General features: G+C 34.4%; 1 protein-coding gene across 2 annotated transcripts in view; it reads left to right on the top strand.

Moving 5' to 3' along the window:
- LOC149805436 (eIF-2-alpha kinase GCN2-like) overlaps positions 1–24,247 on the top strand; it is a 205,557-nt gene that overhangs the window by 12,538 nt on the left and 168,772 nt on the right. For both annotated transcript variants that reach the window (XR_016419665.1, XM_089950017.1), the window contains exons 3-7: positions 4,353–4,455; positions 6,427–6,600; positions 15,585–15,689; positions 20,132–20,301; positions 21,141–21,262. Coding sequence is in view for 1 of the 2 variants with exons in the window: in XM_089950017.1 (XP_089806143.1) it covers positions 4,353–4,455; positions 6,427–6,600; positions 15,585–15,689; positions 20,132–20,301; positions 21,141–21,262 (674 nt within the window). In the remaining variant the exon portion in view is untranslated. The remainder of the gene's footprint in view (positions 1–4,352; positions 4,456–6,426; positions 6,601–15,584; positions 15,690–20,131; positions 20,302–21,140; positions 21,263–24,247) is intronic.

Genomic DNA, 24,247 nt, shown 5'->3' with positions numbered 1-24,247 from the left:
TGTTCAACCCCAGTTGTGGTCAAAAACAACTATGCAAGACCTTGTAATTCATTTCCCACATACTTGAAAGTGAAATAATGGTGGATTATACCTACATAATGAAACATTCTGCAAATTTGTCTTTACCAAATAAAAGGGCTATCAACTCTGAATCTCAATTAAAACTTCCATCCTGTTGATTTTTGTTTGTAAGTGTTGTGCATTTATTCATCTCATCTGATTTATTGGGTATTATCAATCACATAGCAGTGTCTTAGACTGACAATAGGCCAGGTCAATTTTACATGAAACTGAAAATTTTCCCATCAATTTTGAGTAAGCAGCTGCTGCTGATTTCAATTATTGTCAATTAGTGGCTTATATTTCTTTTTACTGACCCATCACTAATAGTGATCATGTGCTGATCGGCCCATCACAGTGGAAAAAATATAATAAACTGACCTAAAATTGTTGATATAATATTGTCAAGAATGTGCAAATTAACAAAAATATTTCACACACAATTATGGTTCAAATCAATATAAATACATCTAAATTGCACTGGGCATCGGGGTCCTTGAATTTTGTCACACTAAAGGTGTATGAACCCTGACTTTAGTACCTTCATCATTTCATCAGATAGTCTGCCCTGGATGCGGGAAATCATGGGTTCGAACCCCAGCTGAGTCATACCAAAGACTTCTTAAAAAAATGGAACTAACAGCTGCCTTGCTAGACGCTCAGCATTAAGAGGTTAGTGTTAGGACTGGTCAGTCTGGTGTCAGGATAATGTGACTGGGTGGGACAGCATGCTACATGTCTGCGGCATGATGCCGCAGTGCTAAATATCACTTTAAACTGCTACACTGCAGACATCATAGCGATATGACTAGAAAATTTTAAAAGCTACATTAAAAATCTACATCACACACATACACACATTTCATCAGATCGATTTGGACACATCTTTGGTGGGGTTTTTTTTGTGTTGTATTTCTGTTAAATGCATACTGCTTCCAGAGAATAGGAAATTATATAAAATAAGTTTATGTTATACTTATCAAAATATAGTCCTATTTTAGACAGCAACAGTATGGTCAATCTCTAATGCAGTTTATTAAAGTGGTTAAGTGTTTCCTTCCTCAAGCCTTCCTACTGTTGCAAATGAATTGTCCCAGCCTATTGTCAAGAACTTAGATGTGTGCACCAGACTTCTGTATTTTTGGCAGTCTTGGATCAACCTTTTTCCACAAAACTAATGGGTAACCTCAGTTGTTTTGGATTATCCAACCCCCACCCTCTTGTGTCTCCCTTCTTGTATTCTCCTTCCACAATGGATTGTCTGGCAGATTCTGGTATGGTGCCAATTTTTCATTAAAGAGATCAACAGTTTTCTCTCCAAGTAGGCAGTAGAGTTGACAGACCCTATTCTCCAGGTACTTTTTCTGGTGCTATTGCTAAAAGCAAATGACAGATTAAGAAAGGTTTTTAGATCTCAGCCAGCACAACAAGTACATAACTGTTCCAAAGTTCAAGGTAGAATAAGTTACAACTTTTTTTATTAGTCTCAGTCTCTGTGTACTTGAGTATCCCAGTCTACCTATCTGTGCTCAAATTCCTTTAATTTGCCTTCCAAGAAAGTTTACCAATGTTAAGGTCTGTCATTCATGGTCAGTATCAGTCCATGGGCTTTTATGAATACAACTGCAGCCTCAAACCTATTTAGGTCTTCCTCGTTGACAGCAATTTCAGTGTAACTAGTTGACATTCTTCAAAACACATGGTAAGTTCAGTTATATTGTAGGATATGAAGATTGGATAATGTCTGGGCTTTCTAGTTAAAAGGGAGAAGCTGGATCAGAATCCCTGCTGGCAGTTCATCTAGGTTTGGATTTTTTGACCATCTCAGCCTTGTTCAACTCCTTTTATATGAATGTATGGATTATTGAACTCTCAGAGTTGATTGCCAACAGGGAGTGGATTTCTATGAATGAGTTTCTGCAGCTTCTAGGTTTGTTAAATGCAGCATTGAACTTGATTTTTCATGGCTACCTTTTGTGGTTAGAACATCTGCCTCGAATGCAGGAGGTTGTGGGTTCGATCCCTGGCCAAGTCATACCAAAGACTTACAAAAATGGTGCTAACAGCTGCCTTGCTTGGCTCTCAGCATTAAGAGGTTAGTGTTAGGACTGGTCAGCCTGGTGTCAGGATAATGTAACTGGGTGGGACTTCATGCTACATATCTGTGATATGATGCCCCAGTGCTAGGCATCGCTATAAACTGCCACACTGCAGACATTGTAGCGATATGACTGAAAAATTGTTAAAGCTGTGTTAAGAATCCAAATCATACACACACTAACTTTTCATGCACCTTCTGCAGATGGCACTGCTGGATCTGTGGCACACCTTTTTTATAACTAATGTTTGTCAAGTGTCCGTTACAATTTTTCAGTTTTTTATATATATGTTTTACTGTTCTCAGACTTTGTGTACATTGTAGCTTGTGGTCCAGTAAAATCCATAATGAATTATAAAACAATGTCAGAGGTTCAGTTTACATGGAATAGTGCTTGTATAATGGGCAGATGATGTAGTTTTGTCTCACCTGCAAAGTATAGGCAGTACCGAGGTATTACTTTTTCTGACAGTTTCTTATTTGTTTTCGTAGGTGTCATTGTTACATGTTTGTATATAGCTAAGTTTTTCTCATGTTCTATATACAATCATGAATATTGACCTGTCTGTTTATCATGACAGGTGCAGCTCATCGCAGACAAAAGGAGGTCACAGTTACCAAATTTTCATGCTACAATGAGTATGTTTCATTTTATGTGCATGACATAAGGCAGAGATCATGGTATGTTTTGAAATCATCTGTCTATTACCAATTTCATTTCCACATAGTAAAAGTTATCTGTCACTTGGGGTAAGGAAGAAATGTATCGATTTCATGATCACAATTTTCGGTCAAATATCAAGGTCACTGACTGAAAAGAGATTAATTGTTTCTGCATAATAATTTGAGTTCTACACCATCTATTGTATCAGTATTGGGGTAGAAAATTTCAAGATCAGGGTCATTGTAACTGAAAGAAGAAAAATGGTTTCTGCACATGGTCTTGAGTTCCCCACCATCTGCTGTTATCAGACATTGTGGATGGCTTGCACTCTGAGTAAGAAAGTATCTTATTGATTCTGGGGTACAGTTGTCAAAAGTCACTGGTTGAAAGAAGAAAAGTGGTTTTCTGCACAATAACATTGGTTCTATGCCTGGACCAAACTTGAAAGGCTGCACTTGGGGTAAGGAAGAAGCATATCGATTTGGAAGGTAAGAAGGTGAAAAACCAAGGTCACATTGAAAGAAGAAAGTTTGTTTTTGCACAATAATTTCAGTTCTCCACTTTATACATTCCTGAAACTGGCTTGCACTTTGGATAAGAAAGAACACTCTCAGTTTTAGGGACAATATGTTCAAGATCAAGGTGACTGTGACTGAAAGAAGAATTCTGGTTTCTGCATGATGACTTTAATTACCCACCATCGACCATGACTAGCACATGGGTTATGGAAGAATCTCATTGATTTGGGGATCAAAAGGTCACAGATCACTGACTAAAGGAAGAAACATAGTTTCAGCAAAGTAACGTTACTTCTTCATCACATACCTTGACCAGACTTGGTGGGTGGCTTGCATTTATGGTAAGGAAGAAGCCAAATTATTGCAGGGGCAAAGACATAAAGGTCAAGGTCACTGAATGAAAGAAGAAAATGCCTGGTAGGTTTTGTTCATATTTTGACACAAGGTCCCTTTCATTGAGACATGCTGTTCAGTAATCATGAGAATCATCTTAACCTTACTAGAAAAATATTAAATACATAACAGGCATATAATATGTGTCATTCATTATATTCTAGTTTTCAGGTGCTGGCATCATTCATGTTTTCAACATACTGTAAAATCTGGATAAGTGCATATGTCCAAAAATAAAAGAAACACAAGGTATAAAACAATTTGCTATTCAAAATGATGATTATTTTAGTTCATATTCATTGGTTACTGCAACTTTTATAACTTATTCTAATTTGGTCTTTTCTTTTTCACTATCTTGTATTAAGCATCTGATTTCAGGATGTTTTTACAGTGGATGAAAGTGAGTTTCAAAACTTCACATATAATTGTATAGTTATATAAAATGTATATCACTGTTGATAAGCATATATTACAAAAATAAGCACTAATTTAAAAAAGCATGTACATTTATTGTACAGATTTTACAGTAATGATTTGGTGTTAAAAACTTTTAAAAGCTGCTACACTGTAAAGCACAAAAAATAATTTTGCCAGAATCATTGTAATTCTTTTATCACAGACCACCAGAGATTTCCCTAGAGAATCCGAGAGGGTTGTCCAATAGAGATGTTGCAGCGCTGAAAACAGAACTTGTTACTGAAGCAATCAAGCTCCGTGGACAGGTTCGATTATACTATATATCAGAAATATGTCATCTCCCAGCCTGAGGCTCGTAAATTTCCTGTTGGGCTGGTAGTACTCTTAATTTTTATAGCCCAGTGGTTAGTAAAGTTTTAGTTATAACCAGTCAACTTTTACTTATTCTGTCATAATTAATTTTTTAAAATCAAAATGATTGAATGATCTCAGGTTCTCTTGGAGCAGATCATGTAAATCCCAGAGATTCAGTATTGCTAATGTGGTCTGGATCAAGTGAGGATTTTATTCATGGTTTTTCTGTAAGGTAAATTTGCATGTCAAGGACTGTTAGTCTGAGTTTTCTCTGACATTTCCTACTACATTATACATATTTTGACATTTATACTAGGGTGTGAGGTAATAAAAACATGTGCTTTTCATTAAATGATGACAAAACTTTTGTGAAACACACAAGTATATTGACAACTTATATTTGTGTAGTACAATCCATAATGCAGTAAGTACAGTACCTGTGTATTTAAAATCCATGAATTCAGGCATATATCACATGTTATAAAATTCATGTTTCAATCACATCTTGTTTTAAAACACAAACAAAACATACAATAAAAATCCATGTTGGATCAGTATCCAGTTGTCAACAAGCATGTGTCACTAAACAGTTAACTATAGTATTCATTGTTGCCAGTAGCAGATGGTTGTGTAGTTTCTTACATGCTGCATGTACATGAACTTAAATTAGCTTCAGAATTGGTCAGCTGGAGACAGTTGTCATCTTCCCAGGGCTACTCAGTGGATGAGGCTGTTCATAGGGAAATGAAAATGTGAATCAATTAAAAAGTTTAACAAACATCTTTGTGAGATGTCCCACCTTCAGTTAACTTGATGGCCAGATATATATGGTTTCCCTAGATTGGAAATTTAATTTACATTTTGTCGCTGTTGGTAGTGATGGTAAGCAAAAACTTTTTTCCTGCAAAAAGGAAACTTTCACAACAAAATAAGCATGTTCTAGTCCCTAAATAAACTTTTAACATATTATTTTTTGTACTTTTAAGATAAAAAAATATCCATTCATGTATGAGAAAAATAGATGTATATGAAAAGTCAGGAGCAACACCGCTTTCACCTTATATTAGAATTCATATACGACCTCTTCCCTAAAATGATCACAAACTTTTTAATTGTTATTTTTCATACGTTTAAGAAGCAAAGTATATTTTTTTGTGTACAAGAAAAATAAATGTATATGATATTTTGGGAGCCACACCACAATCATATTTGAATTTATGTTATAATGTAGCATGCTATAGTGGGGTCACACTGTATTATGATCAGGTAAGTATTATTGAAGAAACATTTAACTAGAAAAAATTGTTGTCTTTCCAGTTTAACAGCCCTTTTTTGATGAGTTGTTAATCTTCACAAAAGCAGGTTCTTGTAACCTTGATAGCTGAGGAACTGTATAAAATTATGTAGCTGTGTCTCTATGGGATTTCACATCTTGTTGATGAATTTCATGACTTCTTAATGAAAGCTGCTTGCAATATGCACACATGTAGCTCAAAAAATACCAGCATGCTGGCCCATCATGATTTATTCTTTAAAACTATGATTTCAGCAGTGAAATTTATTCATCTACAGAAAGCCATAAGATAGTTGGATTCCTGTGTTCAGCATTTGATTAAATGGAAGAAGATGGTTGAAAATCTGAAAAATGTGTACGGTTTAAAATTTCAGTATATTGTGAAAATCATTAAAAAATTAGGTGAGGTGGGGTGTAATTTAGCATAAAGTAATTGAATTGGATATACTTTCATTTTTAAATATATATGGCCTTTTTTGTATCCTTAAGAAATGCCAATTTGTTTTGTTTGTTAAAAAGAAAAAGTCAGTTTGTTTATTGCAAATGTTATACTTGGCATCTGTCTCATGCTACAGGACTGAAAATTCTTGACACAATAGAATTGATTTACTACTACTGTTTTAATTAGGAGATGATCTTGGAGCTATGCCATCATGTTCAAAACTTCTTGTTTACACATAACAAGCCCCCAGCCAAGTCTTTCTATGAGGAAATGATGTCAAACAAGAAGAAGCAGGAGGAGGAGCAAGTGAGACTGGATATGAAAAAGGTGGAACTCCTTCGCAGGAAGCAAGAGAAGGAAGTATGTTGTTGTTAATTGTAAGAAAACTTTATTAAATCTTATTGTAAGAAAACTTTATTAAATCTTATAATTGTAAGAAAACTTTATTAAATCCTTATATTTTGTTATGGCTCTGATGCATGTGCATAGTGGAAGAAACTGGTGAACTCCATTGAAAGCTCCAACCATGGGAGACAACAGGACTCAGCATGTACCAGATCTGAAAACTAAGCCAAGGACTGCAGTGGTGCAAAGCAAACATGCTAAAACTACTGTCCAGCAACATCATTAACCACACCACCCTCATTGTTCAACAGATGAATTTTTTTTCCATAAATAGATTAAACAATGTTTAGTTAAATGTAAGCCACACATTTAGTGGAAAAGTTGTCATTTTTATGCTTTTGGTTGCAGTAGCATTATCAGCAGTTTCATTATGGTTTTTGGTGGCATTTTCATTTGTATAGGTTTCCTAAACTTTGTTATATTCTGTTTATACATGTGAATCAAATTCTGCACCACACTAACTTGCATATTGTTTTTCGTTGGCTCACCTGGCCATTCAGTGTGATCATAAGGTATGATCTTGCATACAATATCTGTTGTCTCTGTTGTGCCCATTGTTTTTCTGGCAGACATGGCCATACAGTGTGATCATAAGGTATGATCTTGCATACAATGTCTGTTGTCTCTGTTGTGCCCATTGTTTTTCTGGCAGACATGGCCATATGGTGTGATCACAAGGTATGATGCTGCATACAATATCTGTTGTCTCTGTTGTGCCCATTGTTTTTCTGGCTGACATGGCCACATGGTGTGATTATAAGGTATGATCCTGCATACAATGTCCGTTGTCTGTGCCCATTGTTTTTCACTCGCTGACGTGGCCACATGGTGTGATTATAAGGTATGATCCTGCATACAATGTCTGTTGTCCGTGCCCATTGTTTTTCACTGGCTGACATGGCCACATGGTGTGATTATACGGTATGATCCTGCATACAATGTCCATTGTCTGTATCCATTGCTTTTCACTGGCTGACATGGCCACATGGTGTGATTATAAGGTATGATCCTGCATACGTGTGTTGTCTGTGATCCTTTAGCATATAATTATTTTAAACTTTTTCTCAAATTGTACTGAATTTCAATCAAATTTAGCAGAGAGTCTCTTGGTATGACAGTCTTTCAGGTTGCATACAGATGATGCTGAGCCATGATAAAATATGGTCACTGTTACTAAAACTAAAGTGGGAGTTGTGCTGGCCCAGTGATTTGAAGGGTGCAGGTTTGAATACCACCATCATGCCATCCTGTGTTAGCAACTGTGGTGTGTCCTTTGGAAAGGCACTTTACTCCAATTGCATTGGCACTAAATAACCTACTTGTGTTGCTGTGATGTAAAGCACCAAATCAGAACTTTAAAAAAATAGAAAGGTCTTTACATAACTTCTAGCACTGTTGAAGAGAATTTGACCAAGAATTGCTGGATCTTTGCTCACTTGGCTATAATGCTTATTGTGCTTATGGTATGGTTCCTATGCATTGTGTTGTTTGTCAACAATCAATTGTTACCACCTCATATGCCATATTTATGATCTAGTTTTAATAAAACTTGAATATGAGCTCATTTCATCAAGATCATGGACATATTTGATAGTGAGTGAGATCCACAAGTATTGATGGGGGTAATCTTGCATGTAATCAGCTGAGGTTGTTTACACTCTGCAATCCATATTTCTGATTCAGTTTTGATCGATTTGGAATATGGGTTTATATCGTCATGATCTCAGATGAATATGATAATATAATGTAATACAATACAATACAATACAATACAATACAGTACAACACAATACAGTAATAATGGGTTCATTTTGCACGTGATGCTTGATCTTGTTACCATTTTGGCTTTTTATTAAGTATGGAATATAGGATATAGGTTTATGTAATGAATATCTTGTACATGCTTGATAATGAGCAGGAGGAATGCATGTTAATCAGGTGATCATGCGTGTGATTGTCTTAGATTGATACCACTCTATGGACTGTATCTGATCTGATTGTTGATCAAACTTAGTAAAGGGGCTTAAATCATCAAGATATTAGATGAGATGGCTTTGAACTTGTGACCTCTTTTGAGCTAGACACTGTATTTTATATCTAATTTCAATAAAACTTGGTAAATAGGTTTAGGGGCCCTGGTGGCTGAGTGGCCTAAGGTGCTTGCCTTACAGATCACTGACATCTTACATCTCTCCCTGTGGGTTTGAGTCTCAGCTAATATGGGTAAGAGAAAGCTTGCCATTAGCTTCCTGTAGGTTATTGGTACATCCTGGGTTCTTCCTGCACCAAATATAGTGGTCGCCATATATAGCCTATCATGTGCTGAAAAATGGCTTTTGACCCATAACATTAATAACATCAACAAAAGAAAGGTTAATATTATCAACACTTTGATAATGTTTATTATGAGCTAGAGATTTTGCACATTTAGTATGCCTATTATTGGAAATAATTATTTATTAGACTACATTGAAATAGGTAAAATCAACTTTATGTGAAATTTTGAATATAGTTTACGTAGTTTTTGTTCTTAAAACACTTCTTCATAAGCCTGCTGAACAATATTATTAACTGTTATTATTTTTTAAAGCCGGGTTGAGTGATATTATGCCAATCATGTCCATTGTTGGTGCTTTATGACACAGTAACTCTTTGAAGAGTCATGTTGTGGCAAGTAAAGTACCTCACCCAAGGACACACCATTGTAACCAATCTAGACTGATCATATGGTAGAAATCAAACATGATGGTCACAAGTTCCATACCCTAACCACTGATCCACAGTGACTTCTGAAAATAGAAACATCTTTAAATGCCTTCTTCAAAAGCACTGAACAAAATTTGAATAAATTTTGCAGTTACTATCATTGCATGAATGACTTTCAGGTTGATGCTGTCGATGTCAGTCTACCATCAAATGTTGCTGCCAATTTTTAGAATGAAAAAATCTGCTACTGCTCAGAAACTGGAAGAGAGAATTTGACCAAATTTGACAAAAAGCATCTTGGCATGAAGGTCTGTGATGATGTGTAGAATTGGCCTAATGTACTCTCCTGCATGTCATAGAAGGTGAATAACAAAGGCAACCTTTTTGTCTTAGCATGTGATTGATGAGTTTAGTGACAAAGGCTTTGACTGTTTTTAAAGAATGTGGTATATGTACAAAATTTAACTTTGTATTTTAATGATTTTGCCCTCTTTTGCGTTAATCTTTGCTTTGTATTCTCTTATTATACTCAGTGCTATGTAACCAGTGTTTTGTTGATCTGCTCTTAAACCTTTCCTCAGATATAGCCGTGTTTCTGAAAATAGGAAAACCGTTACAGTATTTCAAACAGAACCAAATAGAATTTGACTAAATTTGAGCCAAAACACTTAGCATAAAGGCTTTTAAGTTTTATGTAAATGATGCCAGTCTACCATCAAATATGACTGTTGTCACTACAGTGGAAAAGTTTTAAATCTTTTCAAACTGCTGAATAGAATTGAAACAAGCATCCTGACATGAATGTCTTCTGTTTGTGGCAGTTGATGCCAACCTTCTATCAAGTATAGTCACCATTACATTCCCCCCCCCCCACCCCAAACCCAGTGTTGAAACTGCTTGTCAACAATGAGAATTTGATCAGATTTCATACAATGCATTCCGGCATGGACACCTTAGAAGTTTGTTTAAATATTGCTGATATGCAGTCCAATTTTGCCATAGTTACAGAAAACGGAATAACCTTCAAGCATCATACAAACCTGTATTTCTTGTTCAGCTACCATTGCAATTAGCCTCTCATTCATGTGTCTCTTTTGTTTGCCTATATTTGTATAAATCCTTGTAAGGATTCTTTCAAAGCTTTGTTTATCTTATTATGCAGCAAAGACAAGTCATTCAGTGATGCACTCACTCACACCTTTGACCTTATTGTCAAGGTCACAAATGGTGCAGCAATCAGGCAGGCCTTGACTTTTTGTTCTTCATTGATGTTATTCAGCACAATGTGACAAGCAATGCAGGATTAAGTATGATGGTTATTTTGGGTAATTTTAAAATTTGATGATCATTGTTTAGATGATGGAGCTTCAAATTCTGTTGATCCTCAATTTTATCCTGAAAGAATGTGTGACATAGCTAACTTGACAACAATTTTGGATGGATTATGTAATAAGTATAGATTTTCTCTGATGTTAAATCCTATTTTTCTTTCGTTTTTGCAACATCCTTGTCAGTATTTTGAAGTCGCAGGCCCAAATTCAGAAGTACAAGACTAGGTCATTGCAGCATTATACCAAAAAAATGCTATGGTGTTAATGTAGACAGTTACCATGTTACAATTTATTAAAGTTGAAGATTTTTAAGCTGGCTGCAAATGAAAACACTGAATATTACAAACTTGCTTTTTAATAATTATTAATAGGTATGATCCCCAGCTCTGACATTTCTCAGTGTTAGTGATAAACCTTTCAAGTTTGTTTCTTTGGATTGTCTAAACATGAGTTAAAAAATTATTTGATCATGTGATTGAGCAAAAAAGAGGTAAAGTGTATAAAACAGGCAAATTTGAGATTGAAGATTGATGTTTTGTAATGGGTAGATATGTTTCTACTGTGTATAGTTCTTGCATTAAGTATCACTAATCCTTTGGAGGAGATGTATATTGCAATACTGTCTGTCTGTCTGCCTATAAATCTACTCCTAAACCACTGGTTGAAAATTCACTGAACTTTGTACATTGGTTGTCTATGTCATAATTGTTTGTGTGGGCAATATAGTGTTGCACCTTTCACCTCAGGTTCCTTGGTGGACCCAAGGTAAAATATGCAAATATTGCAGTTACAGTGACATTTTTAAATAATATTTGAGCAAGCATGAGATAACCATGCAAATGTTGGATTTCAGATCATGACCCATGGGGGTGGGGATTGGGACAGGGTTCATTGGTCATATAATTATCTGTAATATAAACTTTTGGAAATTTGCCATGGAAATAGCTGTTGTTTTAGTACTGTAAAGCACATACTTATGTATCTTTTTTTGGTTACTTAAATTTGTGGTTTTGCCTGTCAAAGTTTGCATATTAGTAGGTATTTAATTTCATGGTTTAACCTCCACAGATACCCAAAATAAAAATATATAAAACAATGCTGACGCAAATGACGGTCACTTAAATGTTTAAAGCAATGCTACCACCTGTACAAGCACAAATTAAAAACCTGGCAAGTTCAATACTCACACCATGTTTTCGACCAAGTGAATAACATCATTCGAAGCCAACGCAGCCAACAACACTAAAACAATACTTCCATCTTTATGAGCACAAATAAAACACCTGCCAAGATTAATCACTTTTGCCATGTTTTCATTTGAGTGCTCAACATCAAAGGAAGCCGACACAGGCAACAATACTAAACCAGTTGGTTATTAAAGTACATATGAATGATCTCTTATTTAAACCACTGTCCATCAAGTTGTACCATTAATTACTTTCTGACAGTCATGGCATTAACACAGTGGTTTAAGAATGGTAAAATTCAACTTAGACCCCCCTCAGTTCCTGGACTTCATAACACGGTGCAGGTGCTTGCTTACCAGGCAGCTAATGATGCAGTAGAATCACTGCTTCCGTCACTGTCCTGGAAAAGAAAGCAAGGAGAGTATAACAGTTAGAATGAGGAAATCCCAGCAAAGATAGCCAGATACTCCATCGATAAAGGCAGCCGGCAAATTCAGTAGTGATCTGAGTTGTACGATCAGTGAGACCACTGTCCAGAGTATGTGGGACCAATACATAAAGTTAAAAAAGCAAGATGAGCAAAAACTTTCTAATTTACCCAAATCACCCTGGGGCAATCCTTTGATACTTGGTAGCATGCTTAATGGGGAGATACAAGATTGGATCAAGAAAGTTAGAATTAATGAAGGAGTGATCAATATTAGGATTGTAATGGCTGGGGCAGAGGCTGTGATCACCAAGCATGCTTGCAGCCAGCTGGCATGTTGCGTTGGACACATCACCATCACCCAGCATTGGGCAAGGTTGCTACTTCGCATATGGGATTTGTTAAGCAGAAAGGAACAAAAAGCTTAAAACAGCTGCCCCATGATTTTGAAGACATTAAGAAAATGTTCTTGGAGAAAGTTAACACTGTAGTGAAACAGCACAATATTCCAGACTGTCTTATAATAAATTGGAATCAGACCGGGTGGCAACTGGTGCCACGTGTCAACTGGACGATGAAAACCCATGGATCTAAGCAAGTGTCAGTTTCTGTGCTTGATGACAAGAGGCAAATTATGATTTTACGCGCAGTAGCAAAATCTGGAACTCTCCTGCCCCCACAAGTCATTTATGCAGGGAAGACTGACAAATGCATGCCTAAGGGTGTAGTTTTTCCTGACCACTGGGATGTGACTCAAACAGACTCACACTGGAGAAATGAAGAATCCATGATACATTATGTGGATAATGTCATCATTCCTTATGTGAACAAAACACATGACCATCTGCCCCTTGTGCAGTGCAATCAGCAAGCAGTGGCAATATTTGATGTGTTTAGAGCCCACCAAAGTGCAAAGATGCTAACTAAATTGAAAAACAGTGTAATCACTCCTTTTTGTATTGAGCAATGAATTGACAGAAATTATCCCACTCTAGTACTTATACAATCTCCCTTTTGTTTGTACCACCAACTGATTTAAATAAAGAAAAGGCATTAAGGATAAAAAAATGCACAAGACTTATACATTTCATTGATTTATAAGTTCTAACCTCATTGTTTTCAAGGGTGTCTAGAACAGTCAACTTGTTGGTATTTCAAATCAAACAGGAGTTTATTTAGTAACCTGGTCACCCTATTTGTATGGGTAAGTCTTTGTTTTCAAGCAACAGATGTGTTGTAGTTCACCATCTTTGATAATCTCATTAATTCCATAAATTTTGGAATTATCTCTCTTTGAACATGAGTATACAGAGTTCCTCTTTTTAATTTGTTTGACAAATATTAAAACTACACATTGCAAATATTGGATGTTGCCAGGCTTCTTAGGGAAGCATCAGAAGATCAAAGGAATGTTAAATCCTTTAGAAAGGGCTTCTTAATTCAGATAAAAATAGAAACTTGTTTTAACATAATTAATACTGTTCACCTCAGGATTTAGGACATTGTTTCTGTAGGTTTCATTTAAACCTATCAGTCTAGTTTAATAATGCTATATTGGAACAGTAAAGAAACCTTGTCCTTATACTTTTAAAAAACACACATCATTTTGCTGTCCTACTGTTTTTGCGTCCAATTTGTTACACTACTCCAAAATTGTTCAAGATAGAACATAAAAACCATGGGATAGGATTTGGGATTGTTTGTAGATGCATTTTGGGGAATTGACAGCTAAAGAAACTTACTGAGAAAACATTGGAATGTTAAGGATAGAAAAAAATCTATAGTTTGGCAGCCTGGGGTAAATGAGAAACATTAGAGATGGAAATTGCATTTGTTTGGCAGCTAGGGATAAGTTGACAATTTAACTGGGCAGGTAATATTTCATATAATTTGTACAGTTTTTCACACAGAGTATAAAGAGAAAAATTCAAATCATTGTGCAAGTTTTTTAGATAGAGTATAAATGGAAAATTTCAAATCATTGGGGCCCCGAGTGGCCGAGTGGTCTAAAGCGCTCTTCGTTACGATCACTGCCATCTCACCTCTGTCTGCATGGGTTCGAGTCCAAGGCTCATCTAAAGTTGGTACGTGGGAAAGCTGCCGGTAGCTTCTTGTGGGTCGGTGGTTCTTCCCTGGGTTTTCCAGGGTTCTTCCACCACCAGTTATACTGGCCGCCATGTATAGCCTATCTTGTGCTGAAAAATGGCGTTAAACCCTAGAACAACAACAACAAATCATTGTGCAAGTTCATGAATTGAATTTTATTGATGAGTTAAGGATGATCACATGTGAAATGCTTGAATATTTCATTTTTTAAAATAGAAAATATATTATTTTACATAGCTAAGAGTCCAGGCAATCAAAAATCAATTATAGAGTTGATGTGCAATTTCTAGCACTACTCTTGAATAACCATTGCCTTTTTAGGTTTATAACAAAGAAAAGTATTGAGAGAAAATACTACTTGAATGAATATTAAAAAATTGATTAAATCAGCACATTTTGAAGGTCATAGACTCCTATTATTAAATACATTAAGAAAATGGTATTTTAGTGAGTGAACTTCTTTTTAAGGATTATAGATATTGAGCTCTACTTAGTTTCTGCAACAGAAAACCTGCATGGCTAATTATGGCAGGTTGTAAATTTTTGTTGACTTTATCACTTTCTTTCAAAGAACTGTATTTTCATTTTATGAAATTGGATAAGAATTATTAAAATTGTATGAGAGTTATTAAAATTGTAAAAGAATTATTCAAATTGTATGAGAGTTATTAAAATTGTATAAGAATTATAAAAAATTATATGAGAGTTATTAAAATTGTATAAGAATTATTAAATTTTTATAAAATTATTAAAATTGTATAAGAATTATTAAACTTCAGTGAGAGTTATTAAAATTATATAAGAGTTCTTAAAATTATAAGAGAATTTGTATTTTTCATTGTTTAATAAGAGAAATGGTTTCAGCCATGTCATTTTAGAGTTTATAGCACTACAATACACCTTGGTAAAATGCAGTGTTGTAATATAATAATTACATTATTTTCACAATAAAGATTGAGGTTACAAGAGTGGAATTCCTTAAAAATAATTAATTACCTAAAATAAAATCAGTTTTTGTGATTCTTTTATGTTCCTTCTAAATTTACGTTTTTATTTTTTTTTAAATTTACCTGGAAGGTATGTAGGTTTTTCAAGATAATATGGATGCTAAATAAGGTAAATGTTTTCCTGGCCTATTGCATTTTCTATAAAAGTATTTATCAAATACTCTATTTATTTTAGAGACGGATTATAGAAGACCAGATTCAAAAGAGGCAGGAAGCTTTGAAGGAGGAGACACGCAGAAGGAGAGAAGAATTACAGCTGCCTATGACATCTGAATTATATGTAAATATCACAATTTTAGTGAACCAAAATCTTCAGCAAGGAAACTAATTATAACTAAACTTGTATGCACATTAAAGTTTTTTTTTAAATGAAATTATACAAGCAATATATACTGTAGAATCTTTGGACTGGTTACAATTTTCATTTTGTAGAAAACTGTTTGAGACGAAGATAATTTTCAAGGCCCAGATTGATGAAGTTGTCAGAGCCCTGCAGTAATCATGTCTGTCCATCAACAATTTGGTTTGCATAAGATAACTTACATGGGATTTTAAACAAATATAGCATGCAATTTTATACTGATTGGACTGCAGTAGAGTTACATTTTCAACCTTTTGTTTCATCATGTGGAGTAAATATTTGCTCTGATTATCAGACCTTCTGATGTTGGTTTCTGCAACATAACTTTTCCAAATTATTTTAGTTTTCTATTGATGAGACATTGACTGAGTTTGATTTCCAGCATTTTACTGACATTATTTACAAGAATTATGCCTCTTTTTTGCCATTCACTTGACTTTGACATAACTTTACCAAGACTTCTGCATCATTACTTTGGTGGTGCTGGTTGGATTTTAGCCATATTGGGTATTCATCTTTAAATTGATGAGACTGTGCATGGGTATAATTTCAGGCATTCAGTTACATAATTGACTGGACTTTCCATGGCATAATATTTTCAAAGTTTGTCAGATGTCAGCCAAATTTATCATACAACTTCATATTGATGAGTTCATATTCCAGCATCACAACACCATTATAGAAGTGATATTTTAAAGTTGTCCATCGATGTGACTTTGGTTTCTGCACCATAATTTTATCAACAATTCCAGTGGCCTCAGTGGTTAGAGCATCCTCTTTTGATGCGGGAGGTTGTGGGTTTGAATCCCACTCGAGTCATACCTAAGACTATAAAAATAGTACGAGCTGCAACCTTGTTTAGCACTCAGCATTAAGAGGTTAGTGTTAGGACTGGTAGGCCTGGTGTCAGGATAATGTGACTGGGTGGGCATGATGCTACACGTCTGTGGCATAACATCACTATAAACTGCCACACTACAGACGTAATAGCAGTTTGACTGAAAATTGTTAAATCTACATTAAAAATCCCAAACCACACACATTAATTTTATCAACAATATATTAATTATATATTAATTGGTACCTTGGAGGAGTTTGATCTCAGCATTCAGTGACTTCAGTTAAAGTAGTTATGCCAGCTGTTTGCCCAGCCTTTTTTACCTTGGTTTCTACATCATAACCTTCCAAAGAGAGTTTTGTGGATTTAAACTAAATTTGGTAATTAGTGTTATGGATGATACATTGAATGAAATCAGTTTATATTGTTCCATGACATCAAAATGGGAGTTATAGCACATAGTTTCTATCCACCATACATTTATGAGTTTGGTTTCCACAGCTTTACCTTACCAAAAATGGTTGATTGCAACCAGTTTAGCATTCAACTTTGTATTGCTACACCGCATTATTCAGAGGAGACTACTCTGGTGGCCTGAGTGGTTAGAGTGTCCACCTTGGATGCAGGAGGTTGTGGGTTTGAGCCTAGCTGAGTCATACCAGAGGCTTATAAAATGGTACTAGCAGCTGTCTCGCTTGGTGCTCAGCATCAGGCAGTTAGTGTTTGGACTGGTTCAGCCTGGTGTCAGGATAATGTGACTTAGTAGGACATAATTACTCAACAATCAGGAATGAGCAAACTTAGGTAAAAGCAACTTTAGTGCTAAATTTAAAAAGAGCAACTAATGCTTTATTTAGGATAAGTAAATGCAGGATTATTCTATAAATGCCAAGGAATTGGAAGTAGGCTCAGTTTGGTCTTTGATTTCCATAATTTAATTATCATATCTGCATTGATCTTTATTCCATGTTGATGTTTACATATGTAAATGTACCTCTAGAACAAATGCATGACAAATACTGTAATGATTGTAAGTCTTGGGACACCCTTTATCAGTTTCAAAAATAATATATTTTTATGACCTAAAAAAGCTAGGACACAAAATTGTGGCAATTTTTTCATATACTCTAAGTCTTGGGACACCTTAGACATTTTTTCTTGTAATCACCAGGCTTATTTTATTGTTCATAATGCTATTTAAAAAACAGAAGACATTACAGTTAAGGGACTGTCATTTTGAATTATTAGATGGAAATGTTATAAATTAATATAATTTGTTTTTGAAAAATAAAAAAAAAACATTTATTGTTCATTTTTAAAAATCATTTCTATTGATTTTAGATATGCATAATTTCATGAGATGATGAGGAACATCGAACATTAGCTCAATGTTGTAACCATGTTAACAGTAACTTCTTGTTTGAATCTAGTTTAATACTTTCAGTTTATATATTATAGCATTGAAATTGTCAAAGACTTATACTTTTGTACTTATATTTTCTACATTGAAAATTGAAAATTTGAGACTTGTTAAAATGTGGTAGCAGTATTAGAACAACAAAGTGTTTGGTTAATCACTTTTATTTATAGTGACATCATGGTATCACCACATGTACACTGAAGATTTAAACTTGCGCTGAACAAGGTACATCTCATGGTTTTGAATCAAATGCACCACTGCACCAAACTTTAGTAACGTCTGATAAAATACAATAACGAAATCTCCCAAATAATGATTTTCAGTAATCGAAATAAAAATGCAATGGTAGTTTGCATTGATGTAAGTGACCTTAAATAGGTACAAATTCACTTGGCTACAGTAATTATGATAGTATTATTAGTAAAAGACCATAAAAGGATTAATGTTGTAGAACAGATGGGATATTGGCATCGCCTTTGGACAAAGTTCATTCTTTGCCCAAGAATACATGGTTTCAAAAATTAACTGGCCTGGACTTTTGTTGGAAAACGAGAAACGATTCCACCAATTATAATCAAAAGGATGTGCAGAAACAACCAGCATACCAAAATCAGAAGTGGATTGAAAACATGAAATTAAATTGGATTAGTGATGATCTGTTTGAATGTTTACCAATATTATTTTCATTGTTTCATGAATATATGACAGTTACATGGATATATGCTGGTTATGAGTCATTACATTTATAAATATTCATTAATCATGTATCTTTTCATCCAGATGACATCACCTTGCAGGATTGCTTATATCACTGAAAAATAATAAATCTGGAGTGAAATAAAAAAAGTAAATAAAAACAGCAATAGATGTTTAGCTACAATGTTCCCTGAGAGAATGAGATTTAGTAAAAATGATAAAGCAAAATCTGCGTCTGATATTTTTAATAATAATCATGATGTGCACTTTGTAACTACTGTTTACTATATATGATACAGGCCTCCTGGTAAAGTCTAAGTGGCTTGGGAATTATAAAGTCTTTATTTACCTTATTTTATTTCATGTTGGAGAAATTATAAAACATGCACATTCAAAATAAAAAATGTTAAAACAGCCATGGTATTTTATAACAATTCTTTGACATGGTAATTGAACAAGGCTTGTCACTACAGTGTGATGTATGATGATCTTGCCAATTATTTTTTTCATGTCCCAAGATTTAATGTGAATAAGGTAGTTTGAATTTACATTGCTTTCTGAATTGTAACTGGTGTATTTTGTGTGTTCGGGCATTTGAACAATTCAGTCTTGTTTACCAAATTCAGTTGTAAAAAAAATACAATTCGAAATAACAGAAAGTGTTATGACTACTCATTAACATATGTATGTCATCAATACCTGTAATTTTCTGTATGGCAAATTTACCTGTGATTGATTCAGATTTGGATTTTTGGATTTTTTTTCTTTCTTGCTTTAACAATGTTTCAGTCATATCGCTACAATGTCTGCAGTGTGGCAGTTTATAGTGATGTCTAGCACTGGGGCATCATGCCACAGACACGTAGCATGATGTCCCACCCAGTCACATTATCCTGACACCAGGCTGACCAGTCCTAACACTAACCTCTTAATGCTGAGCACCAAGCGAGGCAGCTGTTAGTACCATTTTTGTAAGTCTTTGGTATGACTCAGCCGGGGAACGAACCCATGACCTGCTGCATCCGAGGCAGACGCTCTAACCATTAGGCCACTGGAGCAGTTGAAACATGATTCATCAATACATTCTGAAAATTCTCTGCAAAGTAATGAAGTGATAAAGAACTTAATTTTGTATACGTTACATTTAAGTTTCATACTCAGTTTGGAAAACTCTTCTCCTCCTGCCAGTTATGTAATCGTTTACACCTACATGTACATGCAAATTGATTATTTGGTCAGCATTCTTTTTTATCTCCGTCAATTGAGACGTCAGTTGTAAAGAATTTCAGATTTTCTGTTTAAAAAAAGTACTTGGCATTTGGCGGTTAGTCATATAAAAGTGTCCAACATTGTGTTTGATGATTTACTTGGCCACTCTCCAACTTAATGAGTAAATTGGTATAACAGGTTTCTGATGAATCAGATGGCTCTGCACCCTCTACTCCTTCTGCAGAAAGTTTCTTGTCCCACTCTCCAGTTGGAGGAACCTCCAACAAGAAAAGAGAAAGGTCTTCTGTCTCCCCATCTCCTACCATTGTACAGACTGATAGCCCTCAGCCAGAAAAAGGAAGGCAAAGGTTTGTATAGCTCTAGTTTTAAAAGTTTAATTCAAGTGTTCCTCTTTATATATATATATATATATATATATATATATATATATATATATATATTAGTCATTGTCAACAGAAAAATCCCAGTGTATCAGATAGAACTTAGTTTATGCAAAGTACAAATGATTGCTTTTAGTTAGCTGAAATAAGTAGTCAGAATTGCTGTATTTATTTACTATAATGTGCATTGCTTTCATCAAGTTGTGTATAATTGAATGAACAATAGATTGTACTACTCTTCTTTCCATCCCAAAACAATTTTAAATTGTTCATGTTCAAGACATCACTGTTAGAATTGTTTTTGTTCTTTTTTGTGTTTTTTTTATCTCACACCCCAGAAATTAAATACAAATGTCAGATTTGTTAATAGTGTTTTTATATACAAGCAGGTGTGATAAAATGAACCAGACAGATCAGTTTTTGGAGATGTTTTTTATTGATGGTAATAAAGATATTTCTGTTATTTTATTTTTGTATTTTTTTTTTCTTAAGCTGTTCGTAAGTCTAATTTTATTTACTCTCCCCATCTTAGATACTGTACGTACATTTTTTGAGCATAAAATTTCATGGTTTTTAAGTAAACAGTTTCAGAGGGACAAAATTTAAGGAGTCAACATTTGTTACCTTGACATCCAATCTACAACATCTTTTTCATGTTGGATTATAATTTGCAGATATTCTTTGCCCTTAAAAACATTAACTTTAATTCTTTCTGGATACTTTTCTTCGTACAGTATCTGTATGAGAATACACACATGTACACAAGTGAACATGTAATCAGTATATGACAAAATTATATCTTTCAGACGTACCAGCACACCACGAGTTTTAGATGAGGAATTTCATTGTAAGGATCATGGTAGAGATACACTTGTTTTGACATTCAGCACCAAGGAGAAAAGGGATGTTTTCAGAGGGACCTGTGTGGGTAAGTTATAAAATATATTTTGACCAACCCGCTTCTCTTTCCAATGGCTTATAAATAAAATTATTAATTCATTGATTTGTGTGTAAATTTCTTTGAATGTTAATTACTAATAATATTGATTGTTAATAATGTCCTACCCACTTAAATGTATTCTATGTATTTCATACAGTATGCAGGAGGCATATTACCTAATTTCCAAACCAGAACATAAATTTGTATTTCTGCAAAATAAATCATTTAAAAATTAGGTATTATCTCTAACTGTTGGCTGTCATTAGAGGCTGTCTAATATGTAACAAGGTCGGTTTCTATACAATAGAGACAGCATGTACTATGCAGTTGAAACTCAGGAATACATTGTCTTCATGCCGAACATAAGAAGCTATTTACTTACTAGTCAGATATTTCTGATGCTGAAGCTAAAATAGGAACCAGTGCTTGTAATTTTCGGCCCAGATAAAGCATGATTATTCTGTTTTCATGTGAATTAAAAGGAAACATAGTGTGATTAAAGTTTTTGATTTTATAAACATACTTTGCTTAAAAAACTCTTAGCTTTTGTGCATATAACAATGTAATAAATTTAAACTGACTTTATGATGCAAGGAGCATTATACATTTGCAATAATGCAGTACTGAACGTATAGTATATACGCTACATTTTAAAATCAACACTAAAATCTTTCCCGTAACATGGGTATTATTCCAAACTGTTTGATTTTTCAATATTTATAAAATAGTATCTATCAAATAATAAAGACTGAACATGTTTGTGGCCTTTCTCTTTAATATGAACTGTTAAAATGAAAGCTTTCAATATTATTTGAAACATTTTCCCATGGAATCTCATAAAAGAGTTGATCAGACTTATAAGATTGTTCCACGACTCATGAAAACTTCTGCCTCAGCTATTTCTGATAGCGTAACATCTATAATCAATTTAGGAATTGCAACCTCATCTGTCCCCAAAATATGGAAAACTGCAAAAGTAATGCCTATTCACAAATCTGGTTCTAAGGATGATGCTGATAGCTACCGGCCAATCTCAATACTACCAAACTTGTCAAAATTGATTGAAAAATATGCCCAGGACTCATTCGTGTCATTTAACCAAGCACTTGCTGTTAACACCCTAATCATTTAGGCTTTTGAAAGAAACATTCATGTGGGACTGCCTTGATCTCCCTAACTGATAAATGGTTTCAAACACTTGATCAAGGTAGAATAATAAGATCTGTATTTGTAGACTTCAGGAAAGCTTTTGACATGATGGATCATGAAATCCTTTTGAAGCAACTGACAATTTACCAATGTGATGAAAGCACAGCTAGATGGTTTACTTCGTACTTTTGTGAGAGAACACATCATGTTTATATAAATAATGTTCTGTCTGAACCTGGAACAGTTAGATATGGAGTACCACAAGGTTCACTTCTAGGTCCATTTTTGTTTATACTGTTTATAATGTCCTACTCATTTTACTAAGGGACTCACTATCATCTACAGATTTCTTTGCAGATGAGACTACATTGTCAGACATCCAAAACCACAAAGCATAAACTCAAAATTTCTTTACAGGATGTCCTAAACAAACTAGACAACTGATGCACATGCAGTATCATGGTGGTAAATACTGGTAAAACTAAAATGTTACTTATATCAACCTGGCAAACAAAGAACAGATCTTGATGGTGATGAACTATGTCTGACATGGAAGGATAAAAATTTGTGAATGGTCTGTCATGATAGACTACTTGGTGTTTTGGTAGATAATAACCTATTATGGACTGAATATATCAAACATATCAGTGAAAAGGTTAATTCAAGTTTTGTGGTTTTTCAGTAGGATAAGTCATTTTCTCCTTGAATGGCACAGAAAACGATTTTATAACAGTTACATACAATGCTATTTAGACTACTGTAATATAGTATGGGGTACTTCATATTAAAAAAAGCATAATAAAGCTAGCACATCTTCAAAAAAGAGCATTTGGGCTAATATCAATCTGGAAAGAAAGCATGGAAAATTTAGCTGGTAAGTTAAAAATATTACCTATTAAAGACCGAATCCAGTTGAGAAAAACCAAATTAATATACATGATGTCCAGTAATAGTACTCCTAAATATTTACAATCACTATTCCAGTATAGGCTACCTGGTAATACTCCCCACCTGCAATCCATGTCCACCAAACAGTATAAAATTCCCAAACCAAATAAGGAATTATTAATTAAAAAATTCCATTACCATGAAACTTTGCTCTGGAAAGTTGAGATTAATCTCAGTTGAGATTAGAAATGCCCCCTCTATTTCCTTCTTCAAAACCCAATATATCCAGTGGCTTCAGAGATGCAGTTTAAATAAATAAATTTCCTTTGTATGATGGCCTCAAGGTAGATTAGTTCTTGAGCTAATTGTGTTACCCTCTTTAATAAAACCATTATTATTATTATTACTGTTAGTATTATTGTTGTTGTTGTTATTATCATTATTACTATTATTATTATTGTTGTTAAGCTTGTTGCAAGTGTAGACTAAGTTAGAGTCTGTTCCTTCTGTCTATCAACATAGTAGTCTGGCCACTTATTGTCAGAGCTTGTTACAAGCCCAGGATCAATTTCTTATGTCAACATTTACTGTTACCTCTTTTAAGGTAGTAAACTCACCATATTACATTCAGTAATATGCACAGAGTTTGCTCATAATATAAATTGCCATTTAAATGCACATGAGCAGCATTTCCACTTTGTTTGCTGATTTGGAGACAACTCCAATTAAAGATGGCTTGAAGTTGTACCTTTTTACTTCCTACCTAATAGCTGAGACCCATTTGGCATAAAGACAGCTGTTTTATTTGCTACTTGTACCTGGCCCCATTTGCCACTATGCTGAATGCAGTTACCAGTTAGTCCATTAGAAAATCATCCACTGCCTAGCATCAGTTTCATGTGGCATAATTATGAGATGGGATTGATTTGAGTACAT

Source organism: Sinohyriopsis cumingii, chromosome 2 (assembly GCF_028554795.1).
Source record: "Sinohyriopsis cumingii isolate HCF-2022 chromosome 2, ASM2855479v2, whole genome shotgun sequence".
Classification (NCBI taxonomy): domain Eukaryota; kingdom Metazoa; phylum Mollusca; class Bivalvia; order Unionida; family Unionidae; genus Sinohyriopsis; species Sinohyriopsis cumingii.
The sequence above is the reverse complement of the archived record's forward strand: the minus strand, read 5'-3'. Positions and strand labels throughout refer to the sequence as shown.